Below are 23498 nucleotides of genomic sequence, written 5' to 3' on the forward strand. Positions count from 1 at the left end.
GCTAATGCTAATTCTTTAGACAGAAAAAAAAAACAAAAAAAAAAACAAACAAAAACAAAAACAAAAAAAACAAACAAACAAACACATATACAATACACAAGAAACAATTTCACAATTTGAAAATATGTAAAAATTCTTCGACGGTTTTCCCATACTTCATAAAACAGTCAGGAAACCTGGAAAAACATTTGACAACTTGCTTCTTCAAGAAAGCGTTTGAAGCACCCTGGTTTCGCATTCGAATGAAAAGCTCAGTGACTCTAGGAGTCAGATCTTCAAATATGAGTGTGCTACGTGCTATCCGTAAAATTTCTGAAAAGACGGATCCATAAAAAATGCACGATGGGATGTTACTGTCGGCATGTGGCATCCTTACAATGAAAAAGGGAAAGGCATCTCTCTTATCAAAAAGTTTATATCTAAAAATATTGTTTTATATATATTTTGAATGATTTACAGTAAATTTTCGATTATTCGATTATTCAAATGTTACTATAATTCGAACTTGTTTTATTATTTGATTCTTTCTATAATTGGAATCTCTCTGTAATTCGAAAAAATAAGATTCCCCGTTTGAGTTCGAATTAGCGAGATTCAACCTTACCATCAGTTTCCTTGTAGTTGGTAGCATGTCCACCTCCCCCTCCACATTTTCCTTTCTTCTTTCTCTCATGCAGGGTAAGATTTCTTACTTGCACAAATTCTCTACAGACGAGGAAGCTGAATTTTCACCGTACGGCGCCACTACTCGAGACGATGAAAGGTTAGTTAATTTTTTTCTACGTTTTTTGTTTTTTTATATACAGTTGACACTCTCTGATTCGACGGACGTTCAGCTTTTCGATAAACTCCATTTTCGAAAAAATCTAATCCTCTTTGAAAAATGGAAAAGAATGCCTTTTTCAACTATCACACTGTTTCAAACTTAGAATTTGTTGTGACCTTTAATTTTCTTGCCATTCTATCCCATTATCGAGTTTAAGTACCGGGTGTGCCACAAAAAAGCACTTTCTGAAAGTAACTTTTTTATTCAATTGAGCGTAACTTTTGATCTAATGAAGCAAATTTAATAAATGACCCATCAAGATTTAAGTTTATTTTTCTTCTTTCCAATGAAAAAGGCATGGTTCTTTTAAAGTTTTTAGATTTCCAGAAAACTAGTTTCAAAGAGCGAAACTTTTGTGTGGCACACCCGGTATATGTGTTTTTCTGTGACGGAGACGGTTAGCTTTTGATTTGACTAGATCCTATTTGACTGAGCTCTTCAAAACTGCGGGTTGTTTAAAATCTTATCTGGCACCCAGATGCAGAAAAGTTCATCCGACACGCTAAAGCTTTGAAGGTCGGAAAATTTTTAAACATCTGGAAGGTTTTACATTACGGAATTTTGCGAGACCGCGTCAAGGATTTTGCAGCGGGAGGTCTGGTAACCCAGCCTTTGTTTTCGGGGATTGGCGGGCTCAACCGAAATATTTTGAGCTTTACGCGCAAGGTTATTAATTGAACTCGATTGGGGATATCATTCCTCTCTAATGGGAAATCGGCCCGCCTCTTTAGAGCTTTAGCGATAAGACAATTTAAAATCTCTCAGTTACTCCGCCGTCCTCAAAAGTCCAAATACATAAACTCACTATTATTCATCGTAGGACGACGGACGAAAACGACAACAGTTTGGATGAGATTGAAATTCATGACCAAGACGACATGGAGGAGAATTTAGCGCAACCTGAATTCAAAGCATTGTGGGAAAGTAGTGCTAATCAGCGCATGGCATCTGAGAAAATGGCTGCTTGGAAATCTGGGCCCCATAAATACAGTAAATACGAACAGGTGAGTTTACATGGCAATAAACCTTTTTATAAATTACGTCCCGAACATCACTTCCCTCGTTTAGAAATTATTGCCATGGTGATTAACTCCCAAGTTGATTTTATTATAAAACTACTTTCTATTCATAAAAAAGGGACATAATCACCACGGTAATTGTTTGAATATGAGGCAAGTGATGTTCGTGACGTAATCTCACGGTTGATTGAAATTCGATTGATGTTTTTGCTTACGTTAATTTGTAATTTCCCGCCAACTTGTAATTTCCCTCCTGCAATCGTCCACTAAATATTTGAGACAAAGGGGAGTTCCTGGTGTAATTTTGAACACCACAATTGATTTTTCAGCGCCTTAAAGTACAGTTGGAAAGTAGAATTTTAACTCTGAGTTTTAACATGAGACTTAAGACTTAGGATCTTAGAAGCTCAGGATTTAAAATGTCAAATTTGCTCGAATGAGGCTTGGAATATAGCCTAGAAGCCACCAAACCCCTCTAAAATCGAAATATTCAATGGAAGAAAGTGGAAGTGCTAAAATAGCAATTCTCGCCCAAACTTTAAATTCCGAAAAACGTTAAAGTACACTAAAATCTCAATATATTTCGAGGGAGATCGTAGCTTTTGTAATTTCCATGCTAGATTTTGTAATTTCCCGCAAAAGTGAAATTTTCATCGTTTGGAAATTCATTTCTTACTAACTTAAAAGGCTTAAGTAAATGGAATACTATCCAATTAAAACTCGATTCGCGTTTCTATGACTTTTTTGAGACCTCTTTCAGAATTGTTAGAATTTCAATCCAAACCAAGAGATTAACCAGGAATCCCATGCTTGTTTTCGTGAAATTCTGGATAAATTACCCTCGGTCAAATTTCGAAATGTTTTAAATTTCCCTCGTTGCACTGGGGAAATTTCAAAAAATTTCAAAATTAACCCCGGGAAATTTATCCCGAATTTCCCTCATAATCATGAGATTACTAGTACTAGTTTATGAAAAGCTCTATTCGAATATGAATTCTTTCTAGATGGACACCCTATCATGTCAATCGACAAATTCTTAGTTATTTTCCCTTCATTTACTTAAAGTTGACACGAATTCTTAAAAAAAAATTTGAAGGATTGCCAGATTTCAAATATTCTCAAGAAATCTTGCTGGCATCAACAGTTGACGCTCTCTCTAATTCGATTTTCACGAGGGATTAGATTTTCATCGAATAAGGGAGCGTATCGAATGGTAGAGCGTCATTTATATGAGAGTTTCTTGTTGACGGTGACTTCAAATATGGTCGAATAATTGAGTTTATCGTATAGTAGAACGTCGAATTAGAGAGTGTCGAATTAAAGAGCGTCAACGATATTTGCAGGGTTCCTAAAAAGTTTCTAACCCTTCTCTTCACCTTTGTTTCCAGGAGATGATGAAAACAGCGCTGGCAAAGCAACGGTTGAATGTCGTGCAACAACAAATCGCTGCTGGTCGTGAATTTAAGGTATCGTTTCTGCTGGACTCAAGTGTGTTATTCAACTTTATTGTTCCTTTTGACTTTCTAAATCTAAAAGTTAGTCGATAAGTAACCGTCGCGGGAAGCATGTTTTAGCGTGGACTGGGTTCGAAATCGAACTTGAATAAACTTTTGAAATTGTATATTGACAATTTTGGTGATTTTTTTTCCAAGATATTTTGCGGATATTATGACCTTGTTAAATTCTCATTGTGACTAAATTGCATGAATCTAAATTCGAATCGTAATCCGTGAAATTTGATACCCTTGAAATTTTATGCCATTTAACCTAGGGTTTATGATTTAAGCCACAGTTTAATAAAGTCAAAAGCATGTATCAAAAAAAATTTCTGTTTTATTTTGATGTGTCATCTCGTCCAAAACGAATGAAATAAACACTCTTTAAATCAATTTTCAGATCTACAGCTTAAAAGCTGCTCCGGGGGGGGGGTACTAGGGTTGGCGGATGAGTAGTATGTGCGAACAGGACCTCCGAAAACCAACCCTGATTGATTTTAGCTGAAAAGTTGATCCTTAGAGAGACTTTTTGGAAAAATTTTCTTCCATTTTTTTTTTAAAGTCCTACCCTAAAGATACTTTTTTACAATTTTTTCTCTCGAAAACAAAAAATAACCCTAAAAATCGTGACCCTTTAGAGAGACTAATTTAAAACTCTCCGATTTTTCCGACCCTTAGAGAGACTTTGAAAGGTGAAAAAACTGACCCTTACCGTCCGCACATACCCAGCACCCATTTTTGCCTAAGTACCCCCCCCCCTCCGGGAACATGCTACAAACTTTTGTGTTAAAATTTTAGGGACCAGCCTTTTACAGTAAACCGCGGATTGTCGTTTTTAAAGACTTTGACATTGGGAAGGCTTACAAGAAGAAGATTCTGCTGACCAACGTTTCTTATTCACAATCGTCGTGCAAGTTTGTCGGCATATCAGATAACCTCAAAGACTTCCTCGAAATCAAGTAAGAGATTCTCTGCTGATTTAACAGGATGTTCCATTTTTTTCCAGGGGGTGGACGAACCTTTTCAAGTCAAAAAAGACTATTAGAAATGTGTGGATATCACCATATCCCCTCTGGAAAATAGAAAAAAATTCTTTTCATACGTTAAAGTTAGTGCTGACGAACTAAAATCAGTCTTTTACCCCCTGGAAAAAATGAAAAATACTCCTTTAGACGTCCTGGAAATACTTCTCAGATTGCCCCCCCCCCTGGGAATGTTTGTCCACCCCCTGTATGGATATAAAATGGAATGGCCTAATAAGTGGATCAAGTAGGTACGAAGTAGGTTTTAAAATTCGATTACTTCAGTTTTGGTGGTGGATATTCCATGATGATCTTATATTTTTATGCATGTTTTTTTAAATATTGCAGTCAACCAAACAAGAGGAACATCCAAGATTTGTGCTGTTCTTTGGCTTATTAATTACAGCCTGTTCCTCTAAAGAATCCTGCATTATAACACGCATGCGTAATTTCTCGTCCTTTTAACCATTTTATGTAGTTAATTCTCGTGATAAACAAAAAGGAATGGATACGTAGGGGTGTTACAGTTACTTTCGGTCGGGGTTGTGGACGGCGAAAATTGTCGTTCTTTATAAAATCTGTCGTTCTTTTTGTCTATTTTTAGTAAATGTAGAATTCTTTAGATAAACTCCCTCTTCCCTTCCTGTCTGTAACCTGTTTCGCTGCTTTCTTTTGTAGTTTTACGCCACCTGGAGCACTGTCTGCTGGATTGACTTGTGACCTATATGCGACGTTTTCCCCCATGGTAAGCTCTCTCTGCCTTGATTGTTAAAGTTTCTTTCTCCATTGAAAACCTTGTATTGCAGGGGTGAAGCACCGAGAGAAAAACACAGAGGGCAGGCTTTACCATGGCCTTTAAATATGATGATTAAAGAGTTATTTGATTCGAAGAGACTCTGTAATTTTAGTCTTTCGAACTAAACTTCGGCCCCTTCAACTGAAAAGTTTTGTATAATATTCCCTAAAATTCGAATCTTTCTCTAATTCGAAAAAAAAAAAAAGTTTCTCTGACTCTGTCCAGTCTCAAATTAGAGAGATTCAAATGTGCATAGTATCCATTCTAGGACAAACACAGCCATTCTTGATGGTATTTTTTGCAAGCGAATTTCAACGAGTTAAGATGTTCTATTTTCCAGCTATATTTCAAATTTCTTAAAACTTAGATCAACGAAGACTTCGAAGGTTCAATAGACATGCTCTCGTCATCTGGAATTTTCCACATCCCCGTCAAATGCCTTAAAAAGCGTTGTCAGGTTGGTTGAAAAAGATAATTCTATTGAATTATTGAAATCGAGCATGGTTGGCAGACTTTCTTGTTTTTATATTTTTATTAACTTCAGATGAGCTAGAATCTGAGAATATCCTGTCTGTATGTCTGTATGTCACCTCAAAACTTTGGGGCAGGCTGGAGACTTCTAAAATGGTTCGATTTGATTGAAATTTTGATTTTTTCGCCGAAACGAGAAAAATTATCTTATATCAAAATTTTCAGTTGGTGTTTGCAATTGAGCCTACGAGTGATTTTAATGATTGAAGTTGAGTCAGTGCGGTTAGTACGTTCGACAGTGAGTTAATCCAATTGTACGGAGCAACTAGTATCTGCCCTTAAGGTTACCACTCATATACTCCTGCTTCAGTTACCTTTTTTATTACTTGATGCTTAATAGATCGAAGTGGACACTCGAGAAGTGTGTTTTGAAAACACAGTAGCAGGGGAAACGGTCAAGAAGAGTATAACCGTAAGGAACACTGGAGCGCTCAGCACCGAATTCTCTTTCGAGAAAGGTATTTTTACTTATTAAAATTTCCTTTGTTGAAAATACTTGCCGAGTTACTTCAAAATAGGTTCAAAAACCTTTAATATTATAAGCCTAAGATATTTTCTGTCCTGAATTCTCTTTCAAGAAAGGTATTTTTACTTTTTCAAACTTCCTTTGTTGAAAGATATTTGCCGAGTTACTTAAAATAGGCTCAAAAACCTTTAGTATTATAAGGTATTTTATATCCTTAATCTCGGGTTTGAAGCAATCAAAAAAAGGAAAAGATCTAAAGCATGATAAGCAAATGAAAACATTTTCCATTTTTGTACTCTATACACGTTTTTTTTTATTAGAACACCTAAAATTTGGCTGAGCCTAGATGTGCTTATTTTTTTAGCAATTTTCAGCCTGAAATGTTCTTAATTTTTTTCCAAACTGAGGCTGGGCTTGTTCTTACGATGTTCTTAATTTTTCGACGAATTTCAGTCTCAATGTTCTTATAAACTGGGTTCTAATAAAAGAAAAAACGTGTAGGTCATAAAATTTTCAATAGTTTGCTTACTAAGTTGCCTCTAGCCAGGAGTTCGAATGTTTCATTGAATTTGAAAAGAGCCTGTTGCAATTGGCTGAAAATACTTCACCTTTAATTAACAAAAAAAATTGGAGGAAAGCAGAAAAAGACGAAACGAAATATATCATCCTGCTAAATATACTTTGTTATACAAACTATTCACTACAAATATAACAACTGCCGAGATAAAAACTAAAAATTCAAAAAAGATTTTACATTTAATCTATACACGCCTCTTGTCTGAATTCAAGAGGCTATTACAAACGACGTACATAGGAGACTGGGAAATGTTTCTACAATTTTCTACCGGTACTATTAACCCATTGTAAGCGTATTTTAATCCATTTTAGTTCTGTTTTCTTTGCGTTAAAACGACTTTATACTGTGGTGGATTTAATGTTTCTCCATATTTGCCGTCTTTGGGATTTGGTAACTTTTCTCCTGGAGCCAATGAAACTTCAAAGTTTTTGAAGAAATTCGTTGCCAACATAAATAACTGCATTTTGGCCATCTTTTCTGCAAGGCAAACACGTGGTCCAGCTGAGAAAGGAAGATAGTGCGTCGGTTTTTCTTTCTTTAAACTTCCATCATCAGCATTTAACCAACGTTGTGGGTTGAAATTCTCTGGTTCATCCCAATACGTTGGGTCGCGGTGAACATTGTAAAGATTCATGAAAATTGTCGTTCCTTTGGGAATAGTGAGGCCACTAACTGATGTATTGGTAGTCGTCTTGTGAGGTAGACACAGTGGGCCAACAGATCCTAATCGCTGGGTTTCGAGTAATACGGCATTAGTAAATGGTAATAATTCCTTATCGTGAGGTGTAATTTGACGTTTAAACCCAATCTTCGATCTGATTTCTTCGTAGATCTTTGTTTGATATTGGAGATGGTGTAACATGTAAAGCACTAACCATTTGAAGGTCGATGCTTGAGTTTCAACGCTTGCGAAAAAGATTGAATTCACCACATATTCTAGTTGCTCTTGTGTGACATTTTCAAAGCCAGCGTCTTTCCACATTTCTTTGTTTTGCGACAGATGTAGCAAATTATCGGTTAAATCCCTGATTCTCTCAGGATTGAACGTTTCGATATGTTCATTGAAACTCTTGTGCGTATAATCATGCCTTAGCTTGGATCCCAGTTTCAGATTCTTGAATTTTTCTGTATCAGGGAAAAATCGGAGCCAAGGAAAAATAGCAATTGGTTGACCTGGTGTTAATCCGTCATTGATTAAATGAAAGAAATTCAAAATCTGAGCGAATTCCGTGTCGCCAACATCGTATTTCTTGCTGAAGCAAAGGCGGCATATCGTGTTGACCAACGAATTCCCTTAAACGAGCAAAAAAATTAAAATTGTTTTTTTTCATTCATTTTATTTTTTATACATGTTATAAAAAAACACTAGGTAGAGCTACCCTGTCTTTTTCAAGCAAAGGCATGTGAAGCAAAATAATCCACCATCTTTACTGAACGTGTACCCTACAGTAAAAACCTTTGGTTTCACTGTTGAAGATTTTTTGACACTGCAATGATTTTGGATCTGCAAGGATCGCGCAAGCTAAATTGCTGAATTCCTGCGCGCTGATTTTTGACAGTTTTTTGTCATAACATAAATTTCGTGCCTTTTATTTCGTAGCTTCGCAAATAGTCTACTTAATAGATACGGCACGGTGTAGATAACTTGATTCTCAACCTCGCTGTTATACCTATATACGAGTCGATCAAAATTGGGTTGCCAACTTCTCGAGTAAGTGTTGAACACATTTGGTCTACATCTTCTGTGATGATATCTTCAAGCTTCTTCACACCATGGATATTTAAACTTCGATGTGAAAGTTTCCTCAAGAATGTCCAGCTTTTTGAAAAGTCCTTGTGACCTAAACTTTGGAAATTTTTACTTGTTATTCTGCTTTGAGTACTGGTCGAAGGTCTGCCTGCAAAATCCGATCCTCGTGTGATTAAAGCCTCTTTGATGACGTCATACGAATTCAGGACAACAACTCGATTCATACCTGAAAGTAAAACATTATAAAAATGAGATTTCAAGACTAGAGTCAAAATGACCCAAAGATAATCTATTCTTTCTTACGATAGTGAAAAGAGGTGCACCTCCTTATGCTGAAAAAGCATAATAAACAGAATTTAGTAAAATTTATCAAAATAGAGAAAAATGATTGTCTTATACGAGAAAAATAATGTCGTCCCTTCAAAAATGTTGGTTTTTTCACCTCGTTTTTTTTAAGAACACGAATCCGTTATTTACCGCAGTTTTCTTAACCAGGGGTTCGCAGTTCGATTCCACGCGTCTTTCTATGTTCACTTAAGTACCTAGATAGCCGAACCGGCTGACAGTGAACCCCTTGAAAACAATCGAAAGGCCGTCTAAAAGTCCTAGTCTACACAATAGATAGTTCCAGGCTTTTAGGCCTTACTTTACGCTCGAAACGGAGGAAGATTTTTATGACGTAGCCTATAGATTACTGGGCTATCCAGCACGTAAAATGTCAACTCTATCCATCTATCCATCTTTTCTGCGATTGAACTTACCGAAGCTAACACTAAACACATCCCGATATACTTTACCAAGTTCGATGAAATCCAAGTACGGTTTCTCACTCAATACCAAAAGATTTCCAATCAACGGTAAAGGAAATGGACCCGATGGATATTTCCTCAAACTAATTAGTTGATCCACATAAGTGATTAAAATCCATAGTAAAACCAATCCGGGTATTGATAACAAAATTGCAAAAATCATTTCGATAAAAATTGTTCGTTCCTCAATGTTCCCTTGTTAAAATAAACGAGACATTTATTTAGCGTTGAATGGGCTATTCCATTTTATAACCATACAATGGGGGGTTGGACGAACTTTTCCAGGGGGTAAACTGAGAAGAATTTCCAGGAGGTCTAAGGAAGTGTTTTTTTATTTTTCCAGGGGGTAAAAAGCTATTCTTAAACTTCCACGGGGTAAACGACTAATATTAGTTCGTCCACCCTCACTTTAAGAGATGAAAATAATTTTTCCCTGTGTCATTTTTGCAAACTTTGCTATTTTCCAGGGGGTATCCACACGTTTCTCAGAAATTTTTTATGACTTGAAAAGGTTCGTCCACCCCCCTGTATGGAAATATTTTGGAATATAACCGTGTAACCGTATAACCACAATACCTACATTATTATTAAATTATTAAATTAAATTTGTGGTCATTAGAATCAAAAAAGAATTCTGTCTGCAAAATTCAAGTATCTTTTATCGTAGAATTCATTGTACATTGATGACTGATAATATGTACTTTAGGCGTACAAAATTTTGCGAGCAGAAACTTAGCCCTTTCCGCAAAAGTAAATGTCTTTGAAAATTCTTGAGAGGGTAATTCGCGAAAGTTTATGCTCGCGAAAAAAAATCTGAAAAGGAAATTTACTCAAATTTTCCTCTTTGATGATAACAATGATAAAATTTGTCCATCAATTGTGGTTTGAATATATTTGAACGATCAAAGCACTAGTTTTATGCACCGAAAACTTGAATTTTCTACTAAAAATATATCTCATTCGCGAAAGTTTATACTCGCTAAAAGTTTTTTTTTGTTAAATTCGCGAAAGTAAATGTCGTAGATTTCGCGATTTTTCGACCTCACGAAAGCTTTTGCTGGTGAAAGTTTGTACGTCTAAAGTACATGGTGTGATGTTATATTTTCTCTATTTTGCAATTAATTTTGTGCCATGTTCATTATCTTCAACAGGGGGTTATGTCTATTCGTATTTTGAATAAAATAGGCAGTTTAAATCGCTAGCGAAAATCAAAACCCTTCGGAGAAAGGCTTCAGGCACGTACGGCTATCATTTTATAGATAGGGATGTAGAAGCTATAACATAGTTTAGAGAGATAGTAGAGGCGCTTCTGAAAGTCTTTAAAATACCACAAATTTAGAAAGATGACGGATCACTCAAATTTCAAGGTGGAGTAATGCGTAAGTTTTCAGAAGCCTATTGTTAAAATCCATAAAAGTCATGCACATTAATCAGGGAAAGAATTACAAATACCGTCTGTGTTAACGCTTAAAAATGTTGATGCAAATTTCAAACCTATCCCCCGGAAAAAGATTTACGGAATCTAAAATTGCTAGCGAAAATCAAATCCTTCAGAGAAAGGTTTCACACACGTACGGCTATCATTTTATAGATAGGGATGTAGAAAACTGGTCAAAATCGGATCAAAAGCTAAAAAAAAATACAATTATCAAAATATCTAAGTTTTCCTGCATATTATACTTCCTTACAGCAACTCGTTTCAATTAAGCGTTCCTCTTAGAAGGGGCATTTATTCGAAGAAAGGTGACAAATCTAATTTTATACAAATTATTGTTCTATTGGACCTTCAGAAAATATGATTGGACGGTCGGTCGGTCGGTATGGTAAAAATAAATAGGGTCGGATGGTCAAGATCTAAAAAGAAATTGTGACGTTTTGAAGCAGTAGACTTTTTCTTCTTTATCAATGAACTTTCGTGTAGACGATGCTATCGTCCGTATAATATATTATTATGATATAACATAGTTTGTATATTACAAAACGTAATACGTTTCGCGGTGGTTAGAGTCAAAAAGTTCCCGTCTTCACGTTTGTTCCTCTTAGATGAAACTCGTCTTAGACTAAAGTATATTCGTGCCATTTCATCGTGTTATTTTAAATTCATGAATGATGATTCAAGCAGAGATTTGGGAAAAGAGGATAAGAAATGCGCTATTCATCTATTTGAAGCTAGGCTGTAGAATCTTTTGTTTCTATTGAAATGTCTGCGGCCGATCGATTGTTTTTATTCTGGACCAATCAGAGCGCTTGATTCATTATGCGCACAAGACTAGAAGTACAAACAAAAAATGGCAGCCGTGATTGATATCGAAAGTGAAATAATATTTTTTTTAAATCGCGGATTTTGATATTTTTTATAAGCACTTTTCAATTTGAACGCAGTGTTTCTCAAGCCTTCGTCGTTGTGCTTGAAGGGAAGAATTTACCAGCTTTGACCAAAATATTTTCTTTATAGAATGATCGAATCAATTTATACATACTGTGGCTAAAAGAATTGAAATTCACATTATAAAACCAAAAATGATAAGCTTGTAAAACTAGGATAATTTTTGGTTATTTCTTGGACTAGAGTTTCTAAGAAACAATATCATGGAGGCCTCTTCAGCCGGGTAGTGATGTTGGGTATTAGAACAAATTGAAAACAGGACAAAAATAGAGCTCAAAAGAAAGAAAGAAAAAAAGAAGTGATGATAATTCATGATATCAATGCTAGAAGATCACAAATATCATGAAATCTTTCTTTTAAGAGCTTTATATGAACTCGAAACAATAAAGCATAAAATAATCCAAAAACATTATTGAAAAAATACAATAGTTATACAAAACAGCTCCATCTAGGGATTTCCCTTGATATAATGAAATATCTATCTAGCAAATAAAACAGTATAGTAGAAAACATTTATGCAACTCTTTTAATTTTTAAATGCTGCTAAAAATGGTTTGAAATTTTTCTAAAAAAGATTAAACCCAAAAGGGTTTTTTATGATTCACCTTCATTTATAACACCTGGGAAAATAAAGATGTATTGCATGAAAAAAAATCAATATCACTCATGACTTTCCATTGAAATAAAATTGAGAAGACTATAAAAAAAGACTAAAACTTTCCAACTGATTTTTAATTAGTACATTGATTCGGATTGTATAACTTGAAAGCTGGACTAGAAAATTATATCATTGCTCCATAGAGGACTAAATTCAACAGATGTGTAACTCATTGCTAAAAAATTAAATACATTTACATTTGGAAAAAATGTTGGAAAAATAATATCAGCCTGTGCTCAGAAAAACTTGTTACATAACAACAAGTGAAAATATGTGTTCAAGTAGAACTGTAGAATTTAAATAGAAGCACTTTTGGGGTCTCCTAGTTTGTTTACATTTGGTAATTTTGGCCCACATGTTTCCTGGCTCTGATGACTTGTTTGGACCATCTTTCCAGGGACAACCTGGATACAAAACAAACATCCAAATAAATACAGATTCGATAAAAATTCTCCAGACTGATCAAATTTATATAATACGTATATGGAAATCCACTTTTTCCAGAGAACATTTTCCAAGTATATGTCCAATTTCAAAGGATATGTAGGCGGTGCTCAACCAGGTTCAACTGTTCATAACCACGGTTGTCCAGAAAACATTTGCAAAATATTAACATCCTCTGCATATATTTATATTATTCCATTCTGTTTTGGTCAAGCTAAATAATGCACGTAATATAGTTTCTGCAGGTTTAATTTCATTTTTTAGCAGACTTTGCCATGCCTTAACGTGACGGTCAAAATGCAAAAATGTTGAGCCATCCTGAGTCAATCTTTGCTTCATTGCACCAGTGCTTGGATGGCCCATACTTAACTTTCTGTGGAATGGTTTTTCTGGGTAGTGTTGTTATAAACAGTATTTCATAGAGAAAATGACGATAACTAGCCCTGAAAATATATAAAATGAAAATCTACTGTAAAACTAGAGGGCTTTTTTGTTTTTGTATAAGCAATAATCTGTATGAATTACCCTAACACAGACTGTAAAGTCCACCGATGAAATTATGTTTTGGCTGCAAAGTTGTCCAAGCCTTGTGAGTCAATCCACTGACCGGTCAAAATCACGGCCCATCAATAGTCAGACTTTATAAATATAACATGTCGAAGTTATTTGAACTTTACAATGTTTTTGTTAGCCGAAACTTTAAATTTCCAACCCAAAAGTCAATGTTTTCCCTAGATAAAGCTAAAAGTACCACAGAGGAAATTATACTTACTGAATCTCAAGTCCATTACCATGGAGGAAGTTTTTCTAAGATTACACTATTTTTTTTCATCTAAAAGTTGAAAAAAAAAAAAAATTATCAATCGATTTTGCCCATCTTAAATCAAAATGCCGATAAGTTTTAGAGAGTGCCCAGGAAAACTAAGGCATAGGTGGGCACAATCAACCTTCCTACTACCCATAAAAATTATGTCTGCAACACAAAAAATTCATTCAGAGCAATACAAGCCAGAAAGAAATTGGTCCCAATTTTTCAAAATTTCAAGCATGCCTCATGTCCGCCATCTTTACTCCCAGAATATAGAATGATTTTCCTCGATTTTCTCAGGGGAAACCCCCAGAAGATCAAAGATTCACACCCCAGTCTCTTTTTCACAAAGAACTCACTGGAAAGCTTTATTCAAGGACTTTTTTCTTGAACATTGGTTAACCTGTACGTAACGCCATTTTGTTTCGGCCTTCCTTCTTGCTCAACTATTCTACAGCCTTGCTTCTTCAAAGGGTGCCGAATTCAAAGGGAAAGAATAGGAAAACAGCGAGCGGCAGCGGCGTTTCTTATCCTCTTTTCCCAAATCTCTGATTCAAGTAACTTGGATGAATTTACAAATTTTCAATTTTTTCAATTAAAAGATATTTATATGCAAAAGACTTTCAAAAAGTCCATTTTCCTGCTTTGCAAATTGAATATTATTGTTTCAATAAATTAATTTGGTCTCGCCTAATACGGTAAACCGTAAATTCGACTTGAAGCCGCTAAGGGCCACTTAAGGGCTCTGACCATAGTGAATTTTTGGACCTACCTCGGAGTAGGTAGTACAAATTAACCGATGTCCGTCCGCCCTTTCGTCCGTCTGTTACCAGCTTTTTTCAGGATTGGCTCATTAGTTTTTTCTGATTTTTGGCACAAAGATGCAAAATGGAGCCCGATTTTCGAAAAAAAAAATTTCCGGCCGAAAATGTCGGAAATATGCCGGAAAAACTGTTTTTTTGGCATTTTCTCGAGAATTTATAATTAGTTTTTTCTGATTTTTTGCTCAAAGATGCGTATTAACAATGCCCAAAACATGGCCGAGTCCGATTTTTGAGAAAGATTTTTGGCCGGAAATATGCCGGAAATCGACGTTTGTCTGGATTTTCATTGGACTTTTTCCTTATAAGTTATAATTGGTTGTTTTTTCGTTCAAAAACATTATTGATAGCAATGCCCACCATCAAGCATGTTTCAATTTTCAATAAAATTGATTTTTTATCCTTGAGTCTGAAAATTTAAGAATCGCAAAGAAATAATTTGATGAAGAAGAAAATGAAGACTTTTGCGAAGAAGAGTATTTCAACTTTGAAGAGCTTGTTTTCGGCGAAGGAAAAACATTTCGAAAAATTTTTTGCAGTAGATGGTGTATCTTTTACCGAACTAAAAAAAGATTTTCGGAAAATTTTTCTAAAAGCTTATTTGTCTCAAAATCTTGAAAATAGTGCTTTTTGACCAATTTTTCATCCCAATTTTTCATAGAAAAACAGCCATAACTTTTGATGCATTAATTTAGAACATTGTTCCGAAAAATTTAAAACAGTTCAATTCTTTGTGGACAGTATGAAAAAACTTCGAAACAAAAAGGTTATAATTACCCAGCACTTTTTATAAAAGAAGGTAATGCAACATATTATTGACGTCTTTTTAAAGTTCATAGCTTCATTCTTGCAATGAAATTCTTAATTACTCTTAAGGGATTTGATTAAAAAGCAATTTATAAAGGCAATTTTTTGTTAGAGTGTTAGAAGTGTTAAAGAACCCAAACCATAACTTTTATGTTCAAATACTAAAATCAATCTTTCGACTATGGTCAGAATTTGCGTGGCCCGCGCGAGAAGCACGTCAGTTTCGCTGCATGACAGATGATACATTGAGCCAAAACTATTCTTCAGTTCTCAGGCATATTTTAAAGTTGTACGAGATAATTGGGATAAAGCAGTTCATGTGAACAAGAAGCCAAATACATTTATATTATTTTAAGTTATATATAGTGAAGATATGTATTATCTGTCATTGTAGAAAAAGAAAAGTATTGATATATAAATAACTCAAACTGATAAAGACGAAAAAAGTGAAGAGTATTTTTGTTAATTATGTATTTATATTTACGATTTTTTTTGGAATTTTTTAATTTTTTGATTTTAAATCATTCAGAAACAGTCGGAAATTTAGCAAAAAGTCAAAGGGAATTTAGATAGTGGTATGTGAAAGAAAAACCTAATCCAAATGAAGATGATAGAAGAAAAGTTATAGTGGAGAAACATTGAACTGCAAAAACTTCTGACAATAGTCCGTATGAAAAACCCTGGTCTGGAAGCTTATTGTTTTAACTTTTTGTTATCTTTTTCCTTTGTTAGTATCAAAAGATAAAAATGATCACGTTTTTGATCACGTTACCATATACTCCTCTTGGGATTGGTTTAAGATTTAATCACATGATCAAAAAGCGAGCAAAACAAACCAATTTCTCAACGTAAGACGAAAATAAAATGTAGTGTTTCCGGAAACCGGCCGGGTGAAAAAAAAAAGTTTTTCTCACCCGGTCGCAGGCTATGGGTTCATCTGTATGATTCATCATAAAAAAATCAAGTTGACCATTCAAGCTATCAAACGTCGTTTGATTATTTATTCCCGCTTGTAAATCAAGTTTTGTTCGTTAGTAGTTGATACATTAGTATTCAGGGCTGAAGTATGAAATATCATACTCAGTCGCCTTCAGAAAACATAACAGAAAAAGGAACCGACCAGCAGCTTCTAAACAAATAACGAACAACAAACAGACACTGCAACAAAATACAGTATAAAGGGGCAAAAAGACACACTTTAACAACTATCCCACATATACTACAGGTGAAACAAACATTTGTAGCAAACAACATCTCACACAAAAATTGAAAAAATCACATAAAAATTGAAAAAAAAAACACAAAAAACTGTCAAACACATAATCAGAAGTTGGACGAGAACTCGATTCGGCGTGCCGCGACGGGACGACCGCACGGGGAAAAAGAAAAGCAGAAAACGAATAACTCCGATGCTCATTCCTCAGACATAATAATAATGATAAAAAAAGATTTACAATTTGAAAATATATAAAAATTCTTCGACTGTTTTCCCATACTTCCTAAAACAGTCCGGAAACCTTGAAAAACATTTGACAACTTGCTTCTTCAAGAAAGCATTTGAAGCTCCCTGATTCCGCATTCGAACATATATATAGGCAAGGGACAGAGGGATCCAGACAGGACTGATTATCCTTTCATTGTAAATTTTGTTGAATTATAAATTGACCTACATCGAATTCATGATATTCATGACGTAATGTTTTCTACGGAAAGACCCCGGTTTTTGCCATTAGTGGCAACTTTTAAACTAGACAAAAGTTTGCCACTACTTTGCCAAAGACCGGGGTCTTTCCGTAGAAAACATTACGTCATGAATATCATGAATACCATTAGGGTACCACTTTTCTAAAAACTCCGATCAAAGATGGCGACTATGGCTTTTTTTTATAAAGGTCAGTGGAAAGGTCCAATCAGCATGCAACTTATTTTATTTCTCATTGATAGCAGCAGTACACGATGAAGACGATACCATGAATGAGGAAGTCCAAGAAGTTTCTTTGGATAATCACAATCTTAATGAACATGTGGTGAGTCTTTTTATGTAGTAAGAACATCGAAAAATCGTACCGGGGCTGTGAGAAAGGGATGTCCTGTATGATAATATTTATAACTATAATTATGCCATTCTGTTTTCCTCACCACAACAACCCTTTCCTTTTAAGAAATCGGCCCCCTTTCTTTTCAACGATTTATCCTTGGTGCTTTCCGATTTTTTGCTTCCTAGGGGCCTCATTATTTTTTACGATATCACTGAAGAATATTCCTTCCAGCTACTACTCCTCCATGGACATTCAAGACATGCCTGTGGTTTCTTATCTAATAAAATCAATCTTCATTTCTTATTTCGTTTAGAATTCTGGAACTATTTTACAAATAGCAGGTAACCTTACGTATTTTTATCAAGTCTCAGGGGTATTTACTCATATCGCTAACATGCCTTTTTTATGGAAACCGGGAATCCTTTTTAAGGAACCTATTTAAACAATCCGAAATATTTTTTATAAAAACCCGAAATATTTTTTAAAAAGCTCGAAATCTTTATTGAAATCCGAAAACAATTTTTTTGGATCTAAAACCTATTTTTCTCACAACTTCAGTTGTGTGTTTGTCTGTTTTTGTTTGCAACTTTTAACGAAAGCGTAGCAAGGTAGAATAATAGATGTTTTACAGGCTCAAAAAGTGCCATGCACTGAAAACAAATTCCTTAGTCTCTTTAAAAGCCGAACGCGACGTTAGGGGTTGATAGGTTTATTCCACCTTCTACGCTTCCCCAAAATTTGAAGCAAAAGCAGACAACCAAACGAACAAACAAGCAAACAAACACATAAATAAACATTTTGCGACTTTAGCTCAACTGTAGGAAGTTGGGACAGAAATATTTTAGACGATACGCATCCACTATATCAAATCATATCAGAGGGGATGCGTGCTGCCTAGCTCAACTGTAGCTCAACTGAAAATAGTTTTCGTGTTCAAAAAAAATTTTAATAAGTGCTTTCAATTTTTTTTTAAGTAGTCATTACAAGAGAAAAGTAGTCACTAAAGTTGAAACTATCACCTACTACATATTCTCTGCAATTTGATGTTGATACAAGTTTATAATTGTTTTTACCGTTTTAGCGCCACGGGTAATCTCTACCAACGATAACGGTAAGCCTTTTCAAGATATCTATCGTGGGCTCCCAAGAATTTCTTTTGTCATGACCAGCAGCGCGATGCTTCCTTTCTCAATCGGAGATTTTTTTTGTAATTGCCAACGGCGCGTTCTATACTTAAAATACGTTTAGATAAACACACGTTTTTTAAGAACATTCAATATTTTTGAAGCCTTTCAGATGTTCTTAACTTTTGAGTTTTAAGCCTAAAAATGTTCTTAACATGTTCTTATTTTGAACATTTTGCGAATATTTTAAGGCTTCGCTGGCTAAAATGTTAAGAACAAGTTAAGAACATTTTGAGGCTTTGGACTCAAAAACACCCTATTTCTTAGGAAAATGGTGTAAAATCTTTGATTTGTGTGTCTCTATACCTGAATCTTGATAACTGGAAAGTCTGGAAAGAAGGTACACCCCCTTCTCACAGACCCACTGGAACCCCTTCCCACTGAAAATTGACCAAAATATCGTCCCTGGTGGAAAATTATCCCCCAATTTTTTTCCCCACTGAAAATAATCAAATAAACCAATCCTCACTGCAAAATATTTACTTTTTCCCATTCCTACTGAATTTTCTGACTAGAAAACAAAAAAATTGAAATCCCCATTCATAAAAAATATGAAAATCCCCATCGAGTATCAGTTAGTTATTTTTATCCCCACTGGCTGAAAAAATCCTACCGGGTCTGCATGAAGGTAGTGTATGTACGCCGGGATATTTTTTGGTGTAGTCTTAATCAATTCTTTGAAGTTTTTTTTTGGTTGCCTAGACAACAATGATGACGAAGAGGACGAAGAAAATATCATGCGAATCGGAAAAGTATATTTCATTTTATAGTTTTTATTATTTAAAGGTTTTGTTTTTAAATAAGAGCGATATCGTTTGCTCACTCGTCAAGCCTTTTCACATTAAATTGACACGGATGTGGAGCATGATTGGTCAAAAAGAGGAAAAGAACAATTTTTTGTTTATTCAGTACAATGTAACAATAGGGAGACACTTTCCTGATATGAAACGAGAACACTTATGTAAAAATAAGACCTTTAATTACCATTTTACCTAGTTCGCTTACTGTATACATATAGTTAAACTTTTTGATAAATAACGAGATTGCTCACGGGAATTTTTTGACCCGCATTCCGCGCGATCGTGATTAATCGCCCGCGCGTGTACGCTCTGTGAATTTTGTCTGCTGCTGTCTATATGGTTGGTACTGTATGCAAGAAAAAGCTCCTCTCCTCAGTCTTTTGAGACTTTAAGGAGATTGGAGAGTGTCCCCCAGATTGAAATTCTAATTTTACAGGCAATAGCAGCAGATAGCAGGGTTGTTTACAGCCCGTTTGCAGCAGTCCCACTAAAGAGTCCTCTGGAGTCCTGTGAGTCCTGTAAATCCCCTGAGAATTGTCAACCCGCATGTTGGAAATGATCTAAAATCATTTGTTTAAGAAATTAATACCTTGACAGGGTAAATAAAATTATACAGGTCATGGCAAATAAAGATATCATAGTTTTTATCATTGTTCACGTTTACGCATTGACCAAACTTTTTCTGGTTTAATGAGCTCTTATTGATATTTTTGAAAATTCCCGTTATTCTTTTAAGAAACAAAAATTTTCTAAGTGGTGTCACCTCAGTGCAGTTTGACTCAAGTACAGTATTTCAAAATAGGCAAAATAGATCAGGTTGGTTTAGCGGGTGGAGAGTCAAGAGTCAAGAGTCGTGACTTCCCCTTCTCTTGAAAATCCAGTATTCCAAAACTAAACAACTAAAACAACTAAAAAAAAATGCATAAAAATCGACTTTCGTCTTTTTTTATTATTATCACTTTTATTCAGAACCACAAGTGAAAAGAAAAGCAGCTGAAAAATGATTGACAGGTCTAAAAAATGATTGACAAGTGCGGGTTTGCTCACGCGGGTTAAAAATTCTCGTGAGCAATCTCGTTATTTATCAGAATGTATAGTTAAAGGTTTTATTTTTACATAAATGTTCCCGTTTCATATCAGACACATATTTCATATCAGGACAGTGTCTGCCTATTGTTATATCATGCTGATATAAGCAAAAAAGGTTTTTCTTTTCCTCTTTCTGACCAATCTTGCTCCGCAGCCGTGTCAATTCAATATCAAAAAGCTTGTAAATCAAAATTGTTGAGTAAGCAAACGATATCACTCTTTTTTGAAAACAAAACCTTTAACATCTAGAATACTAAGCACTGTTTATTTTTGACAACTTCATGAACTTCTGTCCACATTGGATGAAAACTTATTTCATTAAGTCTCTTTCTATCAAATACCTTGTACAACGAAGGGTAGGTGGACTTTGACATACGATACTATTCAACGATATTATTTGTGGTCGGGTAGCTCAGTCGGGAGAGCATTCACCTTACACTCCATGGGTTGTTGGTTCGATCCCCGGAGATTTATTATCCAAGGACATTCTTTTATATTCCAGGTTAATACGGGGACGGTGCCAGCTTTCTCGTTCGTTCAATTGGATGTCATTTTCTCACCTATCAAAGCTAGCAGTGTTACCAATAACTTTTGTATCAAATTCAGCGACGAAACACTTTCAGACATTTATATCAAAGCTAAAGGAACGGCTATTGATCTACCAATATGGGTTGAGCGAGAGGTTTGTTTTGAAGATTTTGAGATATAAAATAGAATGATTTTTTTTAGCAAGATAATATAATTGCTCTTCGTACAATTTAATGGTTAGTTTACATTCATTACCAGCACTTAGTGGTGCTAGGGGACTGGTTATGAATTTACAAGGAAGATTTGTATTTTTAGGCTACAACTAAAACAAATTATTGATACCGTCGTTGATAAGAATTTTCCTTCTATTTGCATTACCAGTCGCCTCAAAAGCTGACCGCGTCGTTAAGATTTGATAGATGTATTTTTATGGTTACAGTTTGGCCTTTTGTCTGCTCTTTCAAAAATTATTAGTCACTTTCGACAAAAGAGAACTGATTCGAATCTGTTTTATTGAAGCTTGGGTTCACCGCAAGAATTTTATTGACTGATGCTAAAATTTTCTTTTTTTAGGTTATCGATTTGAGAATCTGCATGTTCGACCGATTATACCAAGATGCTATTGTTGTTAGTAATAGGTATGTGAATTAAATTTCAAGTAATGATTTACTTGATGAAGATAATGTTAAAGTAATGATAAAGAACACCTCGTGCAAAAGTTTAAGTTTTTCCTTGCGTGTTCGAGTTATTAAAATTCCTAAAAATGTGGGTTACTTCTTGTTGTCAGAAAGGGGCAGAACAGAACATAATCAGACATATTACAGTATTTCTCTCTTTATTTTTTCAGTTATCCAGAGGGAATTAACTGGGATTCTGTGGATAACTCGAAAAAGTGCTTTCAAAATTTCAAAACATCTTACAATTTTTTAGTTAACAAAAATAAAAAAACCCCACCACTGTATTAAAGTTAGTATTTGTCTTGTACCGTGTTCTAACACTGCCCGTCCTCAGTTGACTTCCCACTTCTCTCTATTAAACAATGCCAGGATAGCCTTCTTTGCTTTTCGATTAACCACCAAGTACATTGTAGCATTGAAAATAGTGTTCAGCTGGGCGAACATGATGGTGATGTGAAAATACAACTCAAAATGGTATCTTTTCCAAATATTATTATCTAGGAGAGCTCTCAAGGTTAATAATATACAGATTGGGGCGTAGAAAAGGGCGATTGAAAACATACATAATGAAGACGCCATTGTAACAGTCTTATTAAGTTTCTGAAGGTTCTTTTTGTGTATGGCTTTTCGTTTGTATTGTTTCATAGTATACATTGTCAAAAAGTAGAAAACAATTGTTAGAATCAAGAGTACGATGTTTATTACATAGCGTAAGAAACGAAGTGCACCGAACCTCTTCCATATTGTTTCAATAGTCAGGGCGGTTGCAAAGAGGGCGCTTATAATGAACGCCCCTGAAGCTAAAATATCTACCTTGCGATTAGTAAATTTGGAGTGGATTTCGGTTAGGTAGCGTACGTGTAAATAACGGTCTAACGCTAATAACAGGACGATGTATGCCGAGAAATAAGCTACTTGACATGTGATAAATTGAACTCCAATCTCGAACTGAACGTTGAAGAAAGTTTTCTGGTAATCGAAGACTAAGAGGATGGTAAGGAAACGGTAACCAGCGGTTGCCAGATCTGTCACATTCAAATAAAACATGATACGATTGGACGTGGTTGATGTACGTTGTCTGGTGATGATGATGATGAATAGAGTCAGTGAACTAAGACAAATATTGATGATTAAGATGATAATACCAGTGATCTGCAATGCTAATGCTTCGTCAGATGTTAACAGGTCTCGGCTACTGAACACCGAGGTTGCATTCATCTCGGCCGGTTGGTATATGGTTGTTGAGATTGAAGGATTTATTGACCTTTAAAACGGTTGAACTGGTTTTGTAATTGATTTTTGAGAGTTTTTCCTCGACTTCAGTTTCCCTTACATTAGTCTTTACTGTTTCTCTCTGATGCCTGGTGATGTTCTGCTTGCTGCCACTTTCTCGCTTTTTCAGAACGTCTCTTTGTTTATACACTATTATTTTTATTGCTTTATTGTGAACTACCTTTTCTCTCTACGGACAGTAGAGCAGTTGTTTGCGTCAGGTTTTTTTCTCATCCAAAAATCAATGTTAATGCTTATCTATTTTCTCCTGTAACATTAATATTAAGCAATGGCCTCTTCAAATAACTATTTTTGTTTCAATACTATTTTTCCCCACACACACCACTTCACTTGAATTATTTAATTTTTGTTTCGAAATATCGAAAATAATCGCAAACTTGGTTAAAAACAGCGATGAAAAGATTTCGTTACTTGTCCTTTAACCTAATATAATGGTGTAAATTAAAGACTCGCTTTAGTTCTTTTTTTCATTAAAAGAAAAACATCCTATCACTACTAACTTCAAATGATTCTTTTTCATTATTTTTTTTAACATATCAATGATATTATTTTTATTTCAAGTTATGATACGTTACTGTTATATCCCCCGCTCATTCTTCTTGTTTTGATGACGTAATCTTTTACTGTGGTGGGGGGGGGGACTCACTGACCTTTATTAACCATGGACTCAGT

At 35.0% G+C, this 23498-nt stretch overlaps 2 protein-coding genes across 3 annotated transcripts in view; one reads left to right on the top strand and one right to left on the bottom strand.

Moving 5' to 3' along the window:
• Positions 1-23498, top strand: part of LOC136816688 (cilia- and flagella-associated protein 74-like) — an 88504-nt gene that overhangs the window by 25520 nt on the left and 39486 nt on the right. Inside the window, exons 13-25 of one of the 2 annotated variants that reach the window (XM_067073015.1) lie at positions 678-763; positions 1647-1830; positions 3234-3311; positions 4140-4300; positions 5042-5108; positions 5527-5616; positions 6031-6148; positions 17161-17243; positions 17569-17596; positions 18337-18366; positions 19142-19191; positions 20831-21010; positions 21430-21494. In XM_067073015.1, the coding sequence (XP_066929116.1) occupies positions 678-763; positions 1647-1830; positions 3234-3311; positions 4140-4300; positions 5042-5108; positions 5527-5616; positions 6031-6148; positions 17161-17243; positions 17569-17596; positions 18337-18366; positions 19142-19191; positions 20831-21010; positions 21430-21494 (1220 nt within the window). The remainder of the gene's footprint in view (positions 1-677; positions 764-1646; positions 1831-3233; positions 3312-4139; positions 4301-5041; positions 5109-5526; positions 5617-6030; positions 6149-17160; positions 17244-17568; positions 17597-18336; positions 18367-19141; positions 19192-20830; positions 21011-21429; positions 21495-23498) is intronic. The other variant, XM_067073016.1, reaches the window with a different exon arrangement.
• On the bottom strand, positions 6965-9522 carry LOC136816690 (steroid 17-alpha-hydroxylase/17,20 lyase-like). Its single transcript, XM_067073018.1, has 3 exons — positions 9245-9522; positions 8404-8709; positions 6965-8026 (listed from the first exon to the last, which is right to left on the bottom strand). Exons 1-3 carry the CDS (start codon positions 9453-9455, stop codon positions 7041-7043), a joined length of 1503 nt encoding a protein of 500 aa, XP_066929119.1. The 5' UTR covers positions 9456-9522; the 3' UTR covers positions 6965-7040.

The sequence above is a fragment of the Clytia hemisphaerica genome, unplaced genomic scaffold (assembly GCF_902728285.1).
Source record: "Clytia hemisphaerica strain Z4C2 unplaced genomic scaffold, Clytia hemisphaerica genome assembly, whole genome shotgun sequence".
NCBI lineage: Eukaryota > Metazoa > Cnidaria > Hydrozoa > Leptothecata > Clytiidae > Clytia > Clytia hemisphaerica.